At 42.0% G+C, this 17206-nt stretch overlaps 1 protein-coding gene across 2 annotated transcripts; it reads left to right on the top strand.

Annotated features, from left to right (window-relative positions):
* Positions 1–1966: 1966 nt before the first annotated feature.
* On the top strand, positions 1967–17106 carry ELAC1 (elaC ribonuclease Z 1). 2 transcript variants are annotated; one of them, XM_060120917.1, is made up of 5 exons: positions 1968–2074; positions 3535–3783; positions 8068–8232; positions 13638–14105; positions 15592–17106. In XM_060120917.1, the coding sequence occupies exons 3-5, from the start codon at positions 8076–8078 to the stop codon at positions 16056–16058; spliced, it is 1092 nt and encodes a 363-aa protein (XP_059976900.1). In that variant the 5' UTR covers positions 1968–2074; positions 3535–3783; positions 8068–8075; the 3' UTR covers positions 16059–17106. The 2 variants fall into 2 exon arrangements, with proteins under 2 accessions (XP_059976903.1, XP_059976900.1); XM_060120920.1 differs by lacking the exon at positions 3535–3783 and having other exon boundaries at positions 1967–2074.
* Positions 17107–17206: the final 100 nt, after the last annotated feature.

Genomic DNA, 17206 nt, shown 5'->3' with positions numbered 1-17206 from the left:
GAACCTCTGGAGTGGGCAGATCTATGGAGGGTACCGCTGTGGGGAAGCCCTAGCTGAGTTGTGATCGAGACCTAGCTGTAGAATGTGTCTTCCTGAGCACTTAGCTAGGCAAGTGTCAGAATAAATAACGTTCAAGGTCCAGTTTTTAATACTTTGCTAAACCAGTCCCCACACAAACAAATCCACCTTATTTTTCCATTTCCAGAACACTAATCCAAGTCTCGACCATCCTACAAGAACCAGTTCAAGTCTGTTTCTTTTTTGGGGGGGTGGGGGGCACCTAGCGCAGCTTGTGGGACCCCTTGGCAGTGAAAGCGCAGGGTCCTAAGCACTGGACTGCCAGGGTTTTCCCTAACCCTGTCTTAACTGAGTGATCTCCCTATTTCTATCGTCTTATCACTCCTTTTGGCTTCTCTTTTGTTCCCTCATATTGTTAGTGGCTTCCTGATACCTCTTTTCCCAACCTCAGTGTATGCTCCTAAAACCAGGGGCCATGACATACTTAAAAAACTCTCTCGGTCTTCCCTGGTGGTGCAGTGGTTGAGAGTCCGCCTGCCGATGCAGGGGACGTGGGTTCGTGCCCCGGTCCGGGAGGATCCCACATGCCGTGGAGCGGCTGGGCCCGTGAGCCATGGCCGCTGAGCCTGCGCATCCAGAGCCCGTGCTCCGCAACGGGAGAGGCCACAACAGTGAGAGGCCCGCGGACCGCAAAAAAAAAAAAAAAAAAAAAAACTCTCTCAGCACCAAAAATAGTACTATCCACAAAGTCGGAGCTCAATTAATACTTGAATAAATAAAAGCTTTGAAGAGGCCCAAAAGTAAATGATCTAATGGTTTATTGAGCAAAGCAGTCGGGGTCGGGGGGCTGGGGTGGGGGGAGGATGGGATTTTGATCCCTCTATCCAGGTAGTTTTAAAAACCTCACATCCACAGCACTTCTATTCCTGTTATGAAGCTGTTGGATACTTTGACCACTTTGAGCATGTGAGCAAATACCAGTGCATCTAGCACTGCATAGGAGCATGAAATTTTAAAATTATTATTATTATTTTTTGCCTGCGTTGGGTCTTCGTTGCGGTGTGCAGGCTTCTCCTTGCGGTGGCTTCTCTTGTTTCAGAGCACAGGCTCTAGGTGCACGGGCTTCTGTAGTTGTGGCATGTGGGCTCAGTAGTTGTGGCTCGTAGGCTCTAGAGTGCAGGTTCAGTAGTTGTGGCACATGGGCTTAGTTGCTCTTCAGCATGTGGGATCCTCCCGGGCCAGGTCTCGAACCCATGTCCCCTGCATTGGCAGGGGAAATCTTAACCACTGCGCCACCAGGTAAGTCCCAAGCCTGAAATTTTGAAAATTGGGATTTAAATCAATGACTGTTTTCCCCGTGGTTTGTAGTTACTACATGCAGTTTAGGCCCCGGCTCTTCACTCGCGCGTCCAGCAGGCAATGCTGTGCGTTCACTAAGTGAACACACCTGCGACGCTCGTGCGTGCACAGCATAGGCAGCCTCAGATTTTCAGCAAACATTCCGCTGTATCCCTGGAATAGCAAAGTGAAATGGAGCGGAGACTCAGGATCTATAGTAACGCTGCTATGAACTCTGATTCTAAGGCAGCGCAAGCTTACACTTTCAGATTTAGTGATTAAGATAGAACGATTCATCCCCACGAAAGAACAGACTTTACACAAAGATATGCCAGAGCAAAGCATCTGGGAGAACACTCTTGTTTGAAAACATTACACGGAAAACAAAAGGCTGAACCGTATACTTTTTCACCTTGGGGGCTCTGGTCCTCACGGGTTACCGCTACCATCGAACCCAGTGCGCTGGTGCGGGCGAGTGAAGGAGAGGGAGTCCCACTGCAGCACAGAGCGGATGCCCGGGGCCGCTGCCCAGCCTCCAGGCGCGGTTGAACTCCGGCGGGAACCACCGAGCGCGGACCTCCGGCGCTTCCTAGAGCAGCCTCACGTGGGCACGGCCGGCGGCGCACTTCCGCCCGCGCGCGTCGTGTCCCCGTGGACGGCTGGGCCTCGCTGCGGGCCTGCGCCTCCCTCGGCTCTTGCCGCGGGTCTCGGGGAGTGGGTGAGTGGGGCAGGGCGCGCCGGAGGGGGGGCGGGCCAGGGTCTGCGCCGCTGAGGCCCCCCACGCGCCCGCCGAGCGGGCTGAGGGCGCGCTTCCTGCGGACTCGCGGGCCGGGACCGGAGCAGAGGACCCAGGCCCGGGAGCGCCGGGGACGAGTACGCGCCTTGTCCACCCCCACCCCCAGACGGGGGCCTCAGTTGCCCGGCGCTCCTGCCGACGCCCACCCCTCCTTTTGCTACACTGATGCTGAATTGGAGGAGAGGCTTGGCTGGCCAACGGTTGGAGACCTGGCCTCTGGCCCTGGCTCGGCCTTGGCCGCTCACTCTATCTCGCGGGTCACGCTTTTTTCATCTCTAAAATGGAGGCTGGCAGTATCTGCCCTACCTGCACCACTGGGTGATGGCAGGGTTGGCACTGCCTGCCTAGAAACTCGTTCTGAACCCGGCAGCCTTTAGAATCTTCTGGGAAGCCTTCCAAGTGCTGAGGCCCCAGAATCACCAGGTGTTCGTGATATGGAGCCGGGACTGAGAACCACTGGCCCAGAGTGTCAAGTGACAGTTCTGCGATCGATCGTGTGCTGTGTTCTCGCCCAGAATGTGCACTTCCTCCAAAGTGGTTCATAGTCATGAAAAAGCAAGCGGCTGGGTTTTTTTTTTGTTGTTTTTTTTTTTTTGTCCAAAAAGACAGGGATCAAAATCTGGTTTGGTCACTTATTTCCTAGTGCTTAGAATGGTGCATGTCACAAAACATGCACCACTGATTAAATAAATTAACTTCTGATTACTTCCGACCTAGTGGAAGAGTTGTTTGGCTTGTTTTTCAACTTTTTATTATGGAAACTTTCAAGTATATACAAAAATAGAATCATGTACTGAATGTACCAACTCACAGTCAGTTTCATCTGGTACCTTCACCCCCACTGGATTATTTTAAAGTAAATCTAAATGTACCGTTTCATCCATTAAATACTTGTTTATGTTTATAGAACACAGTAACTCCTTAAATATAAAACCATCATCAATCTCATAAGAATTTCATGTTACCATCTATCCAGTGAAAGTTTACATATCCCCTGTTGTCTCTTTTTTTTTCTCCCATTGTCCAAATCAGGAGTCAAACAAGCTACACATGCTACACTTGGTTGACGGCTCATATCTCTTCATCTCCTCCCTCTTTATTATTGTTTTTCCTTGTATTTCATTTGTTGAAGAAGCCAAGTCATTTGTCCTGTAATGTTTCTTACATACTGAATTTGCTTTTTCCGTCCCTGTGGTGTCCTTTAATAAACTGGTATTTAGATAACAGCCTTTTCCAGATGGAGGTTATACTTTTTGGCAAGAAAACCTCCTAAATTACTGTGTACTTCATATTACATCGCATCAGGAGTTGGATTAGGTCTTGTCTCTCTTTGTGGTGTCAAGATTGATCACTGGACCTTTTCCGTACAAATTGTATTGCAGGGTGACTAACTAATTGATCAGGGAATTACTGAAGGATGACAGCTAATAACTACGGAAGGAAAGAGAGAATATCAGCTTGGCAACCCCTAATGAAATAATTGGTCCTGGAAATGATCATTAGTGGCTGTTAATGTCAGAAAAAGAGAGACAGCCAGACAGTATGTGCTCCCTGATGGAAGTACCCAATAATACCACTTGTCAAGTATTCTTAGACGATGGGTGAGGGATAAAGATGAAACAGGATTGACCGTGAGTTGATGATTGTTGAAGCTCGGTGATGGGTATGTGACAGTGCACTATATTAATCTGTGTTTGAAATTTTTCATAACAAAAGTTTTTTTTAAAAAAGATTGACTAGTTGACTAGTGAGCTCACGTCAGCCCGATCCATCCATTATAGTTCTCCATTAGCCTTTCACTAAGTGGTTCTCAAAACTGACTGCATGTTAGAATCACAGGGGAAGAATTTTTTTATTTTAATTCTAAAACACACGTCTTTTGCAGAATTTCCTGTTTAATTGTTCTGGGATGGAGCCCAATCATTGATACGTTTTAAAAGCTCTCTAGGTGATTCTAATACTCTCATACTCTCCAGGGTTCTGTACCACTGGCTTAGATCTATTATTTGTTACACATGCCAAGTGATTATATTCTATTATACTTTCTGCATTTATTACTTTAAATTTTCAACTTTCTACATTCTGCATATTCTTCCGCCTCTTGGAAATTGCAATCCAATAAGAAAGCCTCTGCAAATATTATCAGAGGAAGTCTTGATCTTGGAAGTGAAAATGTGGAGTGACACATGGAAAGGACACTAGCAATAACCTCAAGGCTTGTGTGGGGGGTGGAGAGATGTACCACCCACCCGCTGTGTGAGGTGACTGTATCCCCAAATGGAAAGGGAGATCAGGTGATACGTAGTTAGAAGAGCATGTTCAGCATTATGACACATTTCTTAAAAATCATCAATATTAAGTAAATTAAATATAAAATAAATTCAAATCAAATAAATAAATGAAATGCTGCTTATTGCAACCAAAAACAATTCAAAGATTTAAAAGAAAAGTTAATAATCTCCACTATCACCACCATCATTTTAATCACCCGTGAGATAACCAATATTAGCAATATGGTGTATATTCTTCCTCACCAGACTGTCTTGTATAATGTAGGGGTTTGGGCATTGTTATAAAAATGAGATTATGCCATAGCCATCTGTAACTTTTCTCACTGTCATCCCTTCAGGACAAGAGTTACAGACCTGACTGAACTGTAGAATAAATAGTTCATGATATGAATATACAATAAAATATTCAGTTGTTTCCCTATTGAGATATATATATATACATATATATATATGTATATATATATTCCGATGGTTTCCAAATTTTAGCCACCTTAAAAGTAGCACAATAAACATCATTGTACACAGATCCTTTATTTCTGTAAGGTCGATTTCCAAAAATGGGATTGCTGGGTTAAAGTATATTGCTATTAGCAGCATCATTATTATTGGTAATATATATTGCCAGATTACTCTCCCAGAACATAATAGCAATTCATACTAACACCACTAGTAAAATGCAGGTACCCATTTTCCCTTGTCTTGGTTAGCACTGGATAGCATTAATATTTGCCACCTGATGTGTGGAAAATAATGTCTCTTTTCCTTTAATTTGCATTTCTTCTAACTACTGGGTGACTGAGCACTTTTCATGCTTATTGGCCGTTTGGATTTCTGCTGTGAACTTCCTGTGTATATTCATTGCTTATTTTTCTATTTTATCAGTTTTTTTGTTCCTGTTAATGCATTTACTTGGACCATTTCTTAGGGGCATTAACCCTTTATCATACAGTACAGTTTTCTCCAGGTGTTTTTTTGGTCCTTTGACTTTAAGAATCTTGATATATGAAAGTTTTTATGTAGTAAAAATGTCGTTTTAAAAAATTTCTGGGTTTCATGTCTTGTCAGTAAGGGTTTTCTCATCCCCAAAGTTATATACATATTTTCCTAATTTTTTGAACATATTTTTTGGATCTTTCACATTTATATTTCTAAACCATATGGAATGTATTTTTATATACAATGCAAAATAAGAATCTTGCTTTACTTTCTTCTGCAGAAGTAGCCAATTATGTCAGTGTTGTTCATTAAAAAAGCCACCCTTTTTATACTTTTGTTGTATATTGATTTCTGTACGTACCTGGGTTTATTTCTGGACTGTCCCTTCTCTGTCACCTCTATTTTTGTGCCAATATTATTCTGTTTGCTTTATGCCTGATTAATGTAGTAAGTGTTAATATCTAGAAAAGTTAAGTCACTACTCAATGCTTTGTGTACTTTTCTTGCCCATTCTCAGACATGTATTTTTTCTTCCATGTGATCTTTGGGTTGCTTTTGTTCCAAGATAAATCCCACTGGAAATCTGATAGAATTTACATTAAATATATATACGTTAATTATGAAAAGATAGACATTTCTGTGATAGTAAATCTTCCTATCAGGGAAGCTAATGTGTATCTCTTTTGGGGTCTTTTAGGGTCTATTCCTTTCCTATTAACTTTCTAGTTATTTTATAAGACTTAGTTTTCTCTTGTGAGTGAGGGGTTTATTCCTCATTTTTATTTTTATCTGGTTATTGCTAGGACTGAGAAAAGTTTTTGATAGATTTTTTTCCCCTATAGATGATATATTTATCCAGCTTGCTGCCAAATTTTCTTGTTTTAGTAGTTTTTCTTAAACTTAATATGTTTGTTTTCTTCCCTGCCATCAATGTGGATGCTCTATAATTGGTTATATTGATATATAAGTTTGAGTTTGTGCTTATTTTATTTGATGCATATCTCCTATCACAGAAGTATATGAGAGATAGATGTGCCCAAAAGTAGTAAAAGGAAAAAGAGATCTCAGGAGTTGGCAGAAATCTACACTCAACAGGTTATTGCTGATCACTTATAAGATCAGAAGCCCAGGTGCTAACCCCTCATGGACTCTATTATTATGGGAGTGAGTCATTCACTCAGCATTACTGTGTGATATTAGCATTACTGTAGAGTGTTGTAGAGCATTGCTGTGGCTTATGATGTTTCAGAGAAAGGGCTGCTCACCACGGGCACCAGAGATATCACTTAGTGAGCATAATTAAATTCCAGCTCTTGCCCAGAATCTCACTAGAGTTGTTTATTTATTAGAAAGACTTTTTTAAAAAATTAATAAGCAGAAAGTACAGAGTTCTTATATACCCACTCCTTCCCCCAATTTCCACTAATATTAACATCTTACATTAGTGTGGTAGTGATGAGCCAATATTGATACATTATTTTTTAAAATATTTACTTTATTTATTTGGTTGCACTGGGTCTAAGTTGCGGCAGGCAGGCTCCTTAGTTGCAGCTCGTGGGCTCCTTAGTTGTGGCATATGAACTCTTAGTTGTGGCATGCATGTGGGATCCGGTTCCCTGATACATTATTATTAACTAAAGTTTACATTAGGGTTCATTCACTCTTTGTGTTGTATATTCTATGGGTTTTGACCAATGTACAATGACGTGTGTCTGTCTTTACTGTATCATACAGAATAGTTTTGCTAAAAAATCCCATTTGCTAAATCCCATGTCCTAAAAATCCCGTGTGCTCCACCTATTCATCCCTCCCTCCCTTCCCCCAAACCACTGTCCTTTTTTTTTTAACAACAGAAATTTATTCTTGCACAATTCTAGAGGCTAGACATCTGAAACTAAGGTGTCGCCTGGACCTTTGTTATGGATAATAAAGCTACAACATAAGGAATGCTTAAGACAGAAGGTGACATGATAGAGTTGCCCTGGAGCTAGTGTCCTGGCGTCTCAATCCTAGCTCTGCCACTTACTAGCCGTGGGACCCTAGGCAAGTCACTACCTCTCTGTGCCTCAGCCTCCCCATCTCTAAAATGGGGATGATGGGGCTTCCCTGGTGGTGCAGTGGTTGAGAGTCCGCCTGCCGATGCAGGGGACATGGGTTCGTGCCCCGGTCTGGGAAGATCCCACATGCCGTGGAGCAGCTGGGCCCGTGAGCCACGGCCGCTGGGCCTGCGCATCGGGAGCCTGTGCTCCGCAGCGGGAGAGGCCACAACAGTGAGAGGCCCGCGTACCGCAAAAATAAATAAATTAATTAAATAAAATAAAATGGGGATGATGATATAGTACCCACCTTGTAGAGTCAAACCACTGTGTTTTTACCATTCCCGTAGTTTTGCCTTTTCCGGAATGTCATATAGTTGGAATTCAATTATAGTTATTAATTGACTGGGTTTGGCTTTTTCAACATTTATTTTTGTTTGTGTGAGCAGTCATACAAGGTTTGGTAATTTGTGGTTTTAACTGATTAAGAGTTACTAAAATCTTCGGATTTCTGTGGAAAACTATTAGAGAACAGGAATCCAAGCTATTCTTAATAACCAAAACATAGGTAATAGTAAAACTCACAAGAACCTGTTTTTGGTGATTTTGAGCAGCGATGTGTAATAATCCCTAAGGGCTCTTCTCGTTCCAGGGTGGAAGATGTCTATGGATGTGACATTTCTGGGGACAGGCGCAGCATACCCATCCCCAACCCGGGGTGCCTCTGCTCTGGTCCTTCGGTGTGAAGGCGAGTGCTGGCTCTTTGACTGTGGGGAGGGAACCCAGACACAGCTTATGAAAAGCCAACTTAAAGCAGGTCAGTGTGCATTCAGCTCTCTCATTAAGGCTGTCTCTTGTTCTGCTTCACTTTCTTGGCTCTCCTTGGGCCTTTTGCTTAGAAACAGCCCTGACAGTTGCACTCCATTTCAGTGCTGGAGCCCTGGCAATACTTGGAAGGCGCTGGGGTATCTGGCCACACCCACTAAACTATCTTTCTTCCTCCCTTCCTTCCTTCCTCCCTTCCTTCCTTCCTCCCTTCCTTCCTTCCTCCCTTCCTTCCTTCCTCCCTTCCTTCCTTCCTCCCTTCCTTCTTCCCTCCCTTCCTTCCTTCCCTCCCTCCCTCCCTCCCTTCCTTCTTTCCTTCCTTCCTTATTTATGTATTTACTTTTCATTCTTCCTGTAAATGTTGAGAGCAAGGATTTCTATAGGCTTAGGGCATGGAGGATGGAGTGGGTTGCATCAGACATATTAAATAGACACTGCCCAAGCAAAGGAACATACTTATTTCCACCAGGAGATAGGTATAAGTATCATGAGAGAATACAAAGGGTGGTAGATGTTCTGGGGAGTGAAATGTTCTTTTCCACTTGGGGTCATTCTCAGAGAAGGTGACCTGTGAGTTGTTAAAGGAGGAGGAAGGGTTCCCTGGGCTGGGGAGAAGAAGGGCATTCCAGCCATAGGGAACAGAGTGAGCTTAGCACCAGGCAGACTGAAGAGTACCGTGTTCACCAGAGCCTTGGCCCAGAGTCAGGCAGACCAGGGTTCCAGTCCCAGCGGTGTCTCGGCTTATTACCTGAGCAGGTCAGCCAATTAAGCTTTACTTTGCTCACCTTTCAAATGGGCTTAAAAACTCGACTTAGAAGGGGTGTTGTGAGAATTGTATACAATAATCCCTTCTCTGTGTGGTTGTCTCCTTCTCATCAGTTAAATCTTAGCTCAAATGCTGTCTTCTCAAAGGCTGAACCTCTGGGGTTAAGTAATTTCTCCTCACCCCAGGCATTCTACTATTTTGTGCTATTTTTATTGACTTCTTAGCATCATCAATATCTAAAATTATGTTATTTAAATAGTTGTTTCTGTGGTCACTGTTTATTTCCCTGTACAATAAAGTAAACTCAGTGATCACTTACATACCTAGTAGATGCCCAGTGATACCTGTTCAGTTAATGCATGAATAAGATGTTCAACACTTAGTACAGTGCCTCTCACTTGTTAGGTCTTGATAAATGGTAGTTATTGAAATTCCTACTACTCATCACAGTACCTAGCATTTGATGACTAAAGGAAGTATAGTTCTATCATCCAAGGATTCCTTGGTCTAGTGGTGAAAACTGACATGCAAACAGTCATGGTGTAATTTGCTAAGTAAGAATAATGGAGGTGTTTTCTAACTACTTTTGAAGCACTAAGGAGGGGGGCACTAACTGTGTGTTCAGGGAAAGCAACCTAGAGATGGTAACAGTTGAGCTGGGATGTAAGAGATGAATAGAAGTTTCTCTGCGGAGAGAAGTAGAGATGGCCCTTCAAGGAACAGACAACAAAGTGAGCAAGAGTTTCTAGGAGAGAAATGACATGTTTGGGGAATATTAAGCTATCCAGAATTTTGAGTACTTGGCTGGATAGATGAGAGATAAGAATGCTTAAGGAAGTAAGTAAGGGCAGACTATGAGGACTCCTGTGGTATTCTAAGGTATCTGCACGTTATTCTATTGGCAACAAAGAATCATTAAAACATTTTAAGCCGAAAAAAAGAAAAATTAAGCCGAGCAATGACATGGTCTGATTTGTGTTTTAGGACAGTTTTCCAATGGCACATATATTGGGAGAGAGAGATTGGCATCAGGAGACCAGTTCCAAGGCAGTGGCATTCACCTGAGAGAGAGAGAGAAGATGAAGATGTTGAAGCAGGAAGTAGGGATAAGGATGAAGATGAGAGACTCAAAGAGATACTTATAGAGCCAACAGCAGGTGGTGACTGAGTAAATTCCTAGTCTGTGAAGAAGTGAAGAATTATTACAAGTTACAGGTGATGATGTCCCAGACCAAGATTGGGAGTTAGAAAAAGAGCTGTTGGAAGAAGGAACTAATGCACTTGGGACACGTGGCCTTGAGGTGTACACAGTTCAACCCTGATTATATACTGTCTTATGTTGAAACCCTGAGGTCAGAGCAGGTATTATGCTTTACTTCCCTTGGATCACACAGGGGTTCCTTTCACGAGAACATGCCTCCACATGCCAGTGTGGAGGCTGTAATATTTAACAGTTTAGAGAGTAGGGGTTAAGGTGGCAGGGTGATTAAAATAGAAACAAGTAACTGTTGTGTTAAGAGGTTTGGGTGTAGGGTAAGTCTTCACTTTTTATTTAGTACCTGTATCAGTTATGTAATGCTGCATAGCAGATTATAAATTTAGTGGGTTATTTGCATTTATTATCTCATAGTTTCTGTGGGTCAGGGAGTTCGGGCCTGGCTTAGCTGGATTCTCTGCTTCAGGGTCTCACTAGGCTGCAATCCAGGTCTTGGCCAGGGCTGCGGTCTCATCAGAGTCTCCACTAGGGGAAGGATCTGTTTTCAGTGCTCACTCAGGTTGTCAGCAAATCCTTGAGGTTGTAGGACTGAGGCTGCCTGCAGCAACTAGAGGCCTCCTATAGTTCCTCATCATGGGGGTTTCTGCTTCAGGGTAGCTTGCTCGATTCCTGCCAGCAAGGGAGAGAGATTCCAGAGCAAGTCTGCCAGCAAGATGGAGTCTTGTAAATGACATAATCGTATTGCATCCTTGGGCCATATTTTACTGGTTAGGAGTAAGTCCCCAGTCCCACCCACACTCAAGGGGAAGGAATTATAGAAGGATATGAACAGCAGGAGGCAGGGGCCATGGTGGTACCCATGTACCACCTTAACTCTATCTGCCACAATACCTTTCTCTAGTGTTTTATATTTTACAGCTATTTTATATATATTTTTAAACAATGCACAAAGCTCGAGCTTTTTAAAATAAAAGTTTGGCAAAAAATAATAATAATAAAATAAAATCTAAGGGAACCTTTAGTTTACAAAATTTTTGTTGACTTAAGAAAAAATTTTCTGGCTTCAGAGAGGAGAGTGATATGGTAATCCTAGAACATTAGCTGAGACACTCTAGCACTTCAAAAGCCCCTGTCTCAACCTGGATTGCATCACCCTCAAAACATCTTGGCTTCTCTCAATAACCCAATATGGACCTGTCGCTATTGGAGTCATTGAAGCCCTTTTAGCTTATACTACCTCCTGGGGTAATGGGTTTCATAAGGAAGTATTTTCTGTTTCTCTAGATATACTTCTTGCAAGTTTCCTTGGTCCTAATATGCAAGCATCTGATTAAAAAGTGTACGTTTGCCATATCTACTTTTTTCATAATTTTAAAGAGTGAGCTTAAGCCTTTTTTTCCTCTAAAATGATTACAAAAAGTATTATAAAAGTATAATTTTTAAAATGATTATAATAAGTATACATGCTCGTTGTAAAAGTTCAAACAAAGCAGAAAAATATAAATAAGAAAAGCCTAAATCCCCCTCTCTTTGGTGAATTTTCTATACATGTAGATATGGTAATGGTGTAGGTGTATTTGTGTGTGTGTATAATTTTGCATAAATGGAATCAAACCATACTTGGTGTGACCTGCTTTTTTTCAACTGAATATTACGTATGAACGATGTATTGCAGACATTTTCCTACAGCACTAAATATCACTGCATTATCCCTTAGAGGATGCTTAGTATTCTACTCCTATATGGATGACATTTTCCCTGGTAACTTTCGTGATCTTAAGTGAAAGGGAACTCATGCATTTTTCTTTTTTCATTTGATAGCTTCCTCTTACCTTTGATAATTGTGGTTGCCATTCCTTCTCCCTCTGAAATCAACTTTCTTGAAAAATGAAATGTTTGTCTTCCCTGAAACTGTGATATCTGTGGGAAGTACCTTTTCTTACTTAATTTATCTCACTTGCTTTGAGTTCACAGATTGTTTTGGTGTTCAGTTTTGGCTGTGTTTTGCAGTAGATAGGGAGAGGCCCAGAAAGTCTGATTTGGCAGTTTTGAGGTCAGCGTGAGACTCAACAACTGTTGTAGTTCTTTTGTCTCTTGAGTCCTCAGGTCACACTTGGGGGCGTGTTGGCAGCCCAGACAGCAGGAAGGGAGCAAGGAAAGGGTTCCAGAAGTCAAAAAACTGCAAAAACAAGGACTAAAAAGAGAAAACAAAAAGGAGCATGTTGAGGAAACTTCTAGCGTGCCTCCTGGCAATTTTCAAGGTTCAAGATCAGCCTCTGCCCAGTCTGTTCTCTGCCACAGGGGCCTGGCTTGGTGTAGTAACACTGGGAACACTCGCTTGGAGAACACTGTTACCTAGATGTCACAGGACAAATCCCATCACAGTAAACTATTCCTGTTCTTTTATGGCATCGATAAACTGTTTCTGTTCTTTTATGGTATCAAATGTTTGAAATGGGTGGGCCATGAGCTAGGACTGGAAGCCACTGTTATACTAAAAATGTGTTAATTGTGATTGTTGCTTTTAAAAGGCCTTGTGGTGCATCTGAGAAAAATGTTGATGTGGCATCCTGCCACCTACCAGGAGTAAATTCAGTTTACCAATGGCTAAATCAAGTTACAACCTAAGTCAGTATGCACTGGAAAAGCTGTTGTATTAGTTCAGATTGAGAGAAAGGGAGGGGCCCACATGCCTTTACATAGCACCATGGGGGATCTACCCTCTAAACTGCACTCTGCATCTATTGCCCACTTCCTCCCCCTCGGTTCTTCACCCCACTCCCTTTCCACCTCCCTCCTTCTCCCTCCTTTCTTTCCTCTCCCTCCCTCATCCCCCTTCCCTTTTCTCCTTCTTCGGCCTCACCCAGACAGGCAGGCTCTGGCTTGGTTAGTTAATCTCTGTCCAGTGTGGAGTCCTTAAAAGGCAATTTTGAATTCAGGCACTGGTCCAGTCCGTTGGAGCCAGGGGAACATTTTTATGCTGGAAGTACTGTTCATATTTGCTGTTCTCAGAGGGAGCAGTAGGGGGCAGTGTAACTGCCAGATGTTTTTAACACTTGTGGCCTATCTGGTAACTTATGTGAATCATTTTGGTACACTTTATCCTTTTTTTTTTTTTCCCCCCAGTAAGAGGATGTGTAGGAAAGTACTCTTAAAACTGTAACACTGTGTAATTTGAAGATGTTTTATGAAAAAAAGTTATATCTTATTAAAGCCATCTAGTGAAATAATACCTGTCTTTCTTGCTTCTAGAATCATGTAGAAGAATATAAAGAAATAAGTTTATGGTGATAAGTAGAACTTCTAAATTCATTTTATTGCTTTCTATGTAAGTTGTTATGCATGTTTCAAGTAGCTTTGTATGAGTTTTATTTCTGAAAAATTCCCAAATTTATTTCTCTGCCTCAATCAAAAGGGAGAATTACTAAGATCTTCATCACGCATCTTCATGGAGACCATTTCTTTGGCCTTCCTGGCCTCCTCTGCACAATCAGCCTACAGAGTGGCTCCATGGTCACCAAACAGCCGATCGAAATCTATGGCCCTGCGGGGCTTCGGGACTTTATCTGGCAAACCATGGAACTTTCTCACACGGAGTTGGTCTTCCCTTATGTGGTCCATGAGCTGGTGCCTACAGCGGATCAGTGTCCTACAGAAGAACTGAAAGAATCTGTACACGTGAATAAAGCAGACAACCCTCCCAAAGACGGACAGGGAAGAACTATCGTGTTAGACTCAGAAGAAAACTCGTACCTCCTGGTTGATGATGAACAGTTTGTTGTGAAAGCATTTCGCCTCTTTCATCGAATACCCTCCTTTGGATTTTCAGTTGTGGAGAAGAAACGCCCAGGTAAACTCAATGCACAGAAACTGAAAGATCTTGGTAAGTGTTTTTTTTCCTTTCTCGTCAATCGAGTTGTTAACCAGAGCAGTTAGAAGCGTCATAGAAACCTTCTTTTCTTGTCTCCCAGGCCTAAAACTGACATTTTCTCTACTTACTTCCTTTGCTCAAAGTTTGTTTATTAAGAGAAATCCTTGAGGCCAAAATATGCTATACAGAGCGAAAACCAAGTATCTATTTGAATTCTCTCTTCAGCTCCCTAGATGCACATTCTTGATCTGTCTTATCTTCAGCTTTTACTATCTTGGTTGGTGGAGTGGACCTGTTGTCTCAGGTCTAGGCTTTTATTTTTTCATGTCATGTTTTTGAAATATGTTTTCAATGACATCTTTGGCCAGAGACTTTTTGCCATAGTTCTTAACCTTGCAACTCCAACCAACTGCTTTCTGTGTTTTCCTTCTTTATTGACTTTGCCTAGTCAATCAACCTTGATTAAGTTAATTTGGTGTTTAGAACACTGCCTTAACCAGTTTTACATACCTGGGTTCATCACGCTCGGAAGCAAGCATCCAAAGATTGGCTTGGGGCCCATCAAAGGCTTCATACCTCCTCCATGCTAGGCCATCATGTGTGAGAGTTCTTCAGCGCCTCTCCCGAAGCAGTGTCCGGGTACATCATTCCTCCAGCATACCACCTTCCTTGGCATGGCTACAACAGAGCCTGTGAAAACACGGTGATGGTGATGGTTTTTTTGTGTGTCTTTTCTTTACTTACGCAATGTCTTCTTTCTTTTCCAACTAAAACAAAACGCTAAGTAATGAGGAAAAGTGCCTTAGGCCAAAGGTATTTTTATTATCTAAAAACCTGTGAAAATACTGTTGTATTGGGAAACTTTAAACATGATCTATGTTGGAATTAGTGAACACATTCTGTTTGTTTGTATGTGTTGCCCAGAGTGATGATCAGGTGTTATTCTCGATTAATATGAGACTTAAGCCCAGTTTGGTAAACATGGAACTGCCCCTATCTACAAAGAAGATTGATTATTTATAACTGCCTGAAATTCTGCTTGATGTTGTGATCCAGACAATCCCCTCTAACAGTTTTTTTTTATTATGTTAGTTTGTTGGTACCTTGTCATTTAAATGGGCTCTTTAATTTTACCCAAAGATGAGCTTATTAAATACAGCACTCTCAAATAATGTTATTCCCATGCACAGCAGAGAATCAAGGCTGTTATCTTGACTGTAATAAGGTTTTAGTGGGACTTAAGAGCTTAAAACTCATCTGACACGTGTGCTTGGAAATGTTTTAAGTACTTGGGCATTGCTAATATCAATAGCCAACAGTGAACTTTTAAAAATGTATAAATATTCCAGTTTTCCACAAGTAATAAAATATTTATAACAATTATGAAAAGAATTGGATGCCTTTTCCACTTGCTATTTGCTGTGCTGTTGAAACAGACTCTCTTAACAAGTCATAAATGCCATTCCCATGACGTGATGTTATCTGCCTCTGTCATTAGGTGTTCCGCCAGGTCCTGCCTATGGGAAGCTGAAAAATGGAATTTCTGTTGTTCTGGAAAATGGAGTTACAATTTCTCCCCAAGATGTCTTAAAAAAGCCTATTGTTGGAAGAAAAATCTGCATTTTGGGTGACTGTTCTGGGGTTGTGGATGATGGAGGAGTGAAGCTGTGCTTTGAAGCAGACCTGTTGATCCATGAAGCAACCCTGGATGACACCCAGATGGACAAAGCAAAGGAACACGGCCACAGCACGCCACACATGGCAGCAGCATTTGCAAAGCTGTGCCAAGCAAAGAGGCTCGTTCTGACTCACTTCAGTCAGAGGTACAAACCAGTTGCCTTGGCCAGAGAAGGAGAAACAGATGGGATCGTAGAGCTTAAAAAGCAAGCTGAATCAGTGTTAGATCTCCAAGAAGTGACTCTAGCAGAAGATTTTATGGTGATTGGCATTCCAATCAAGAAATGAAGCCAGTGTTCCTGAATGCATTCTGGTGTGTCTGTGAATATGTTACTGAACGAACAGTCAAGTTTGTTGTTGTCGTCGTCGTTGTCGTTTTGGTCTAAAATTATTTGGGTCCTAACAATCCTAACAAGGATGGAGCTGCACTGCTGAACTAACTCAGCATTGAGAAGGGAGCAAGCTTTGTGATAATAGATCACTTTAAAAAGAATAAAGCCAGAATCCTTCTTCAAGTCCACACTTGACAAAATGATAGACTGTTCAGGTGTACATGTTTTGTGGCTGCTGCCTCAGAGGGTAGCCAATATGCCATGCAATCCTGGGCTTAGCTTCTGCCCGGCTTTATTGCTGTTGTTGGCAAAGCAGTAGCAGGGCTTGGCCCTCCTGGCTAAAAATGGTATTTTGGCATTTTGTGTTGAATCTGTTCATGTTATTAACAGAATAGAGAGAAATGTAATGAGACATTGGATGTGAAGGATTGAAGCTGGCACGTTAAGTCTTGAATTCTTTGCTTGAATACTGAGTGCAGAGTCAGGCTAGGTGTTTATCCTCCAATTACTATTTTATTGAACTTTCCAGTTTGCTTTAAACCTGTGGTTCTCAGTTGGAGGTGATACTCTCCCTTAGATGGAGTTTTGAAATTGTGGGGATGTCTCTTGTCAAAACTAGGCGGGGTTACTACTGGTATTTAGTCAGTAGGGGCCAGGATGCTAGATCCTACAAAGTTCGGTCAGTCCTAAACAGTGAAGAATTATCTCGTCCCAAAATGCATATTGCAGGCCTGTTGAGATACACAGCAAGTTAAAACTTATACTCCCACTGTGAATATACTTTATAAAAATTAGTGACATACTGAACTGAACTACGAGGTAAGTCAAATTCTACAACAAATCCTAAAAAGCTAGCTAAGGGAATATGTTGGAATTGGAACATCTTATCCAATATTATTGGTCATAAATGAGCTATGAGCTGGAGCTTATGAATCTGGAGGTTAAAAAATGATACCTGTCCAACTTGCGTTTACGCTTTCCAATAAATAATTCTTTGAGCACAATTTTAGTTAATGTTCTTTCTAGAATAGCTTTTCTTCATGAGTTGCCTTCCACCTCCCTTCTGTCTTTCATGGGGTATCTCGGACTCATTTTCCCACAGTA

The sequence above is a fragment of the Lagenorhynchus albirostris genome, chromosome 14 (genome assembly GCF_949774975.1).
Source record: "Lagenorhynchus albirostris chromosome 14, mLagAlb1.1, whole genome shotgun sequence".
Lineage (NCBI taxonomy): Eukaryota > Metazoa > Chordata > Mammalia > Artiodactyla > Delphinidae > Lagenorhynchus > Lagenorhynchus albirostris.
This window is presented reverse-complemented; position numbering and strand designations above follow the sequence as displayed.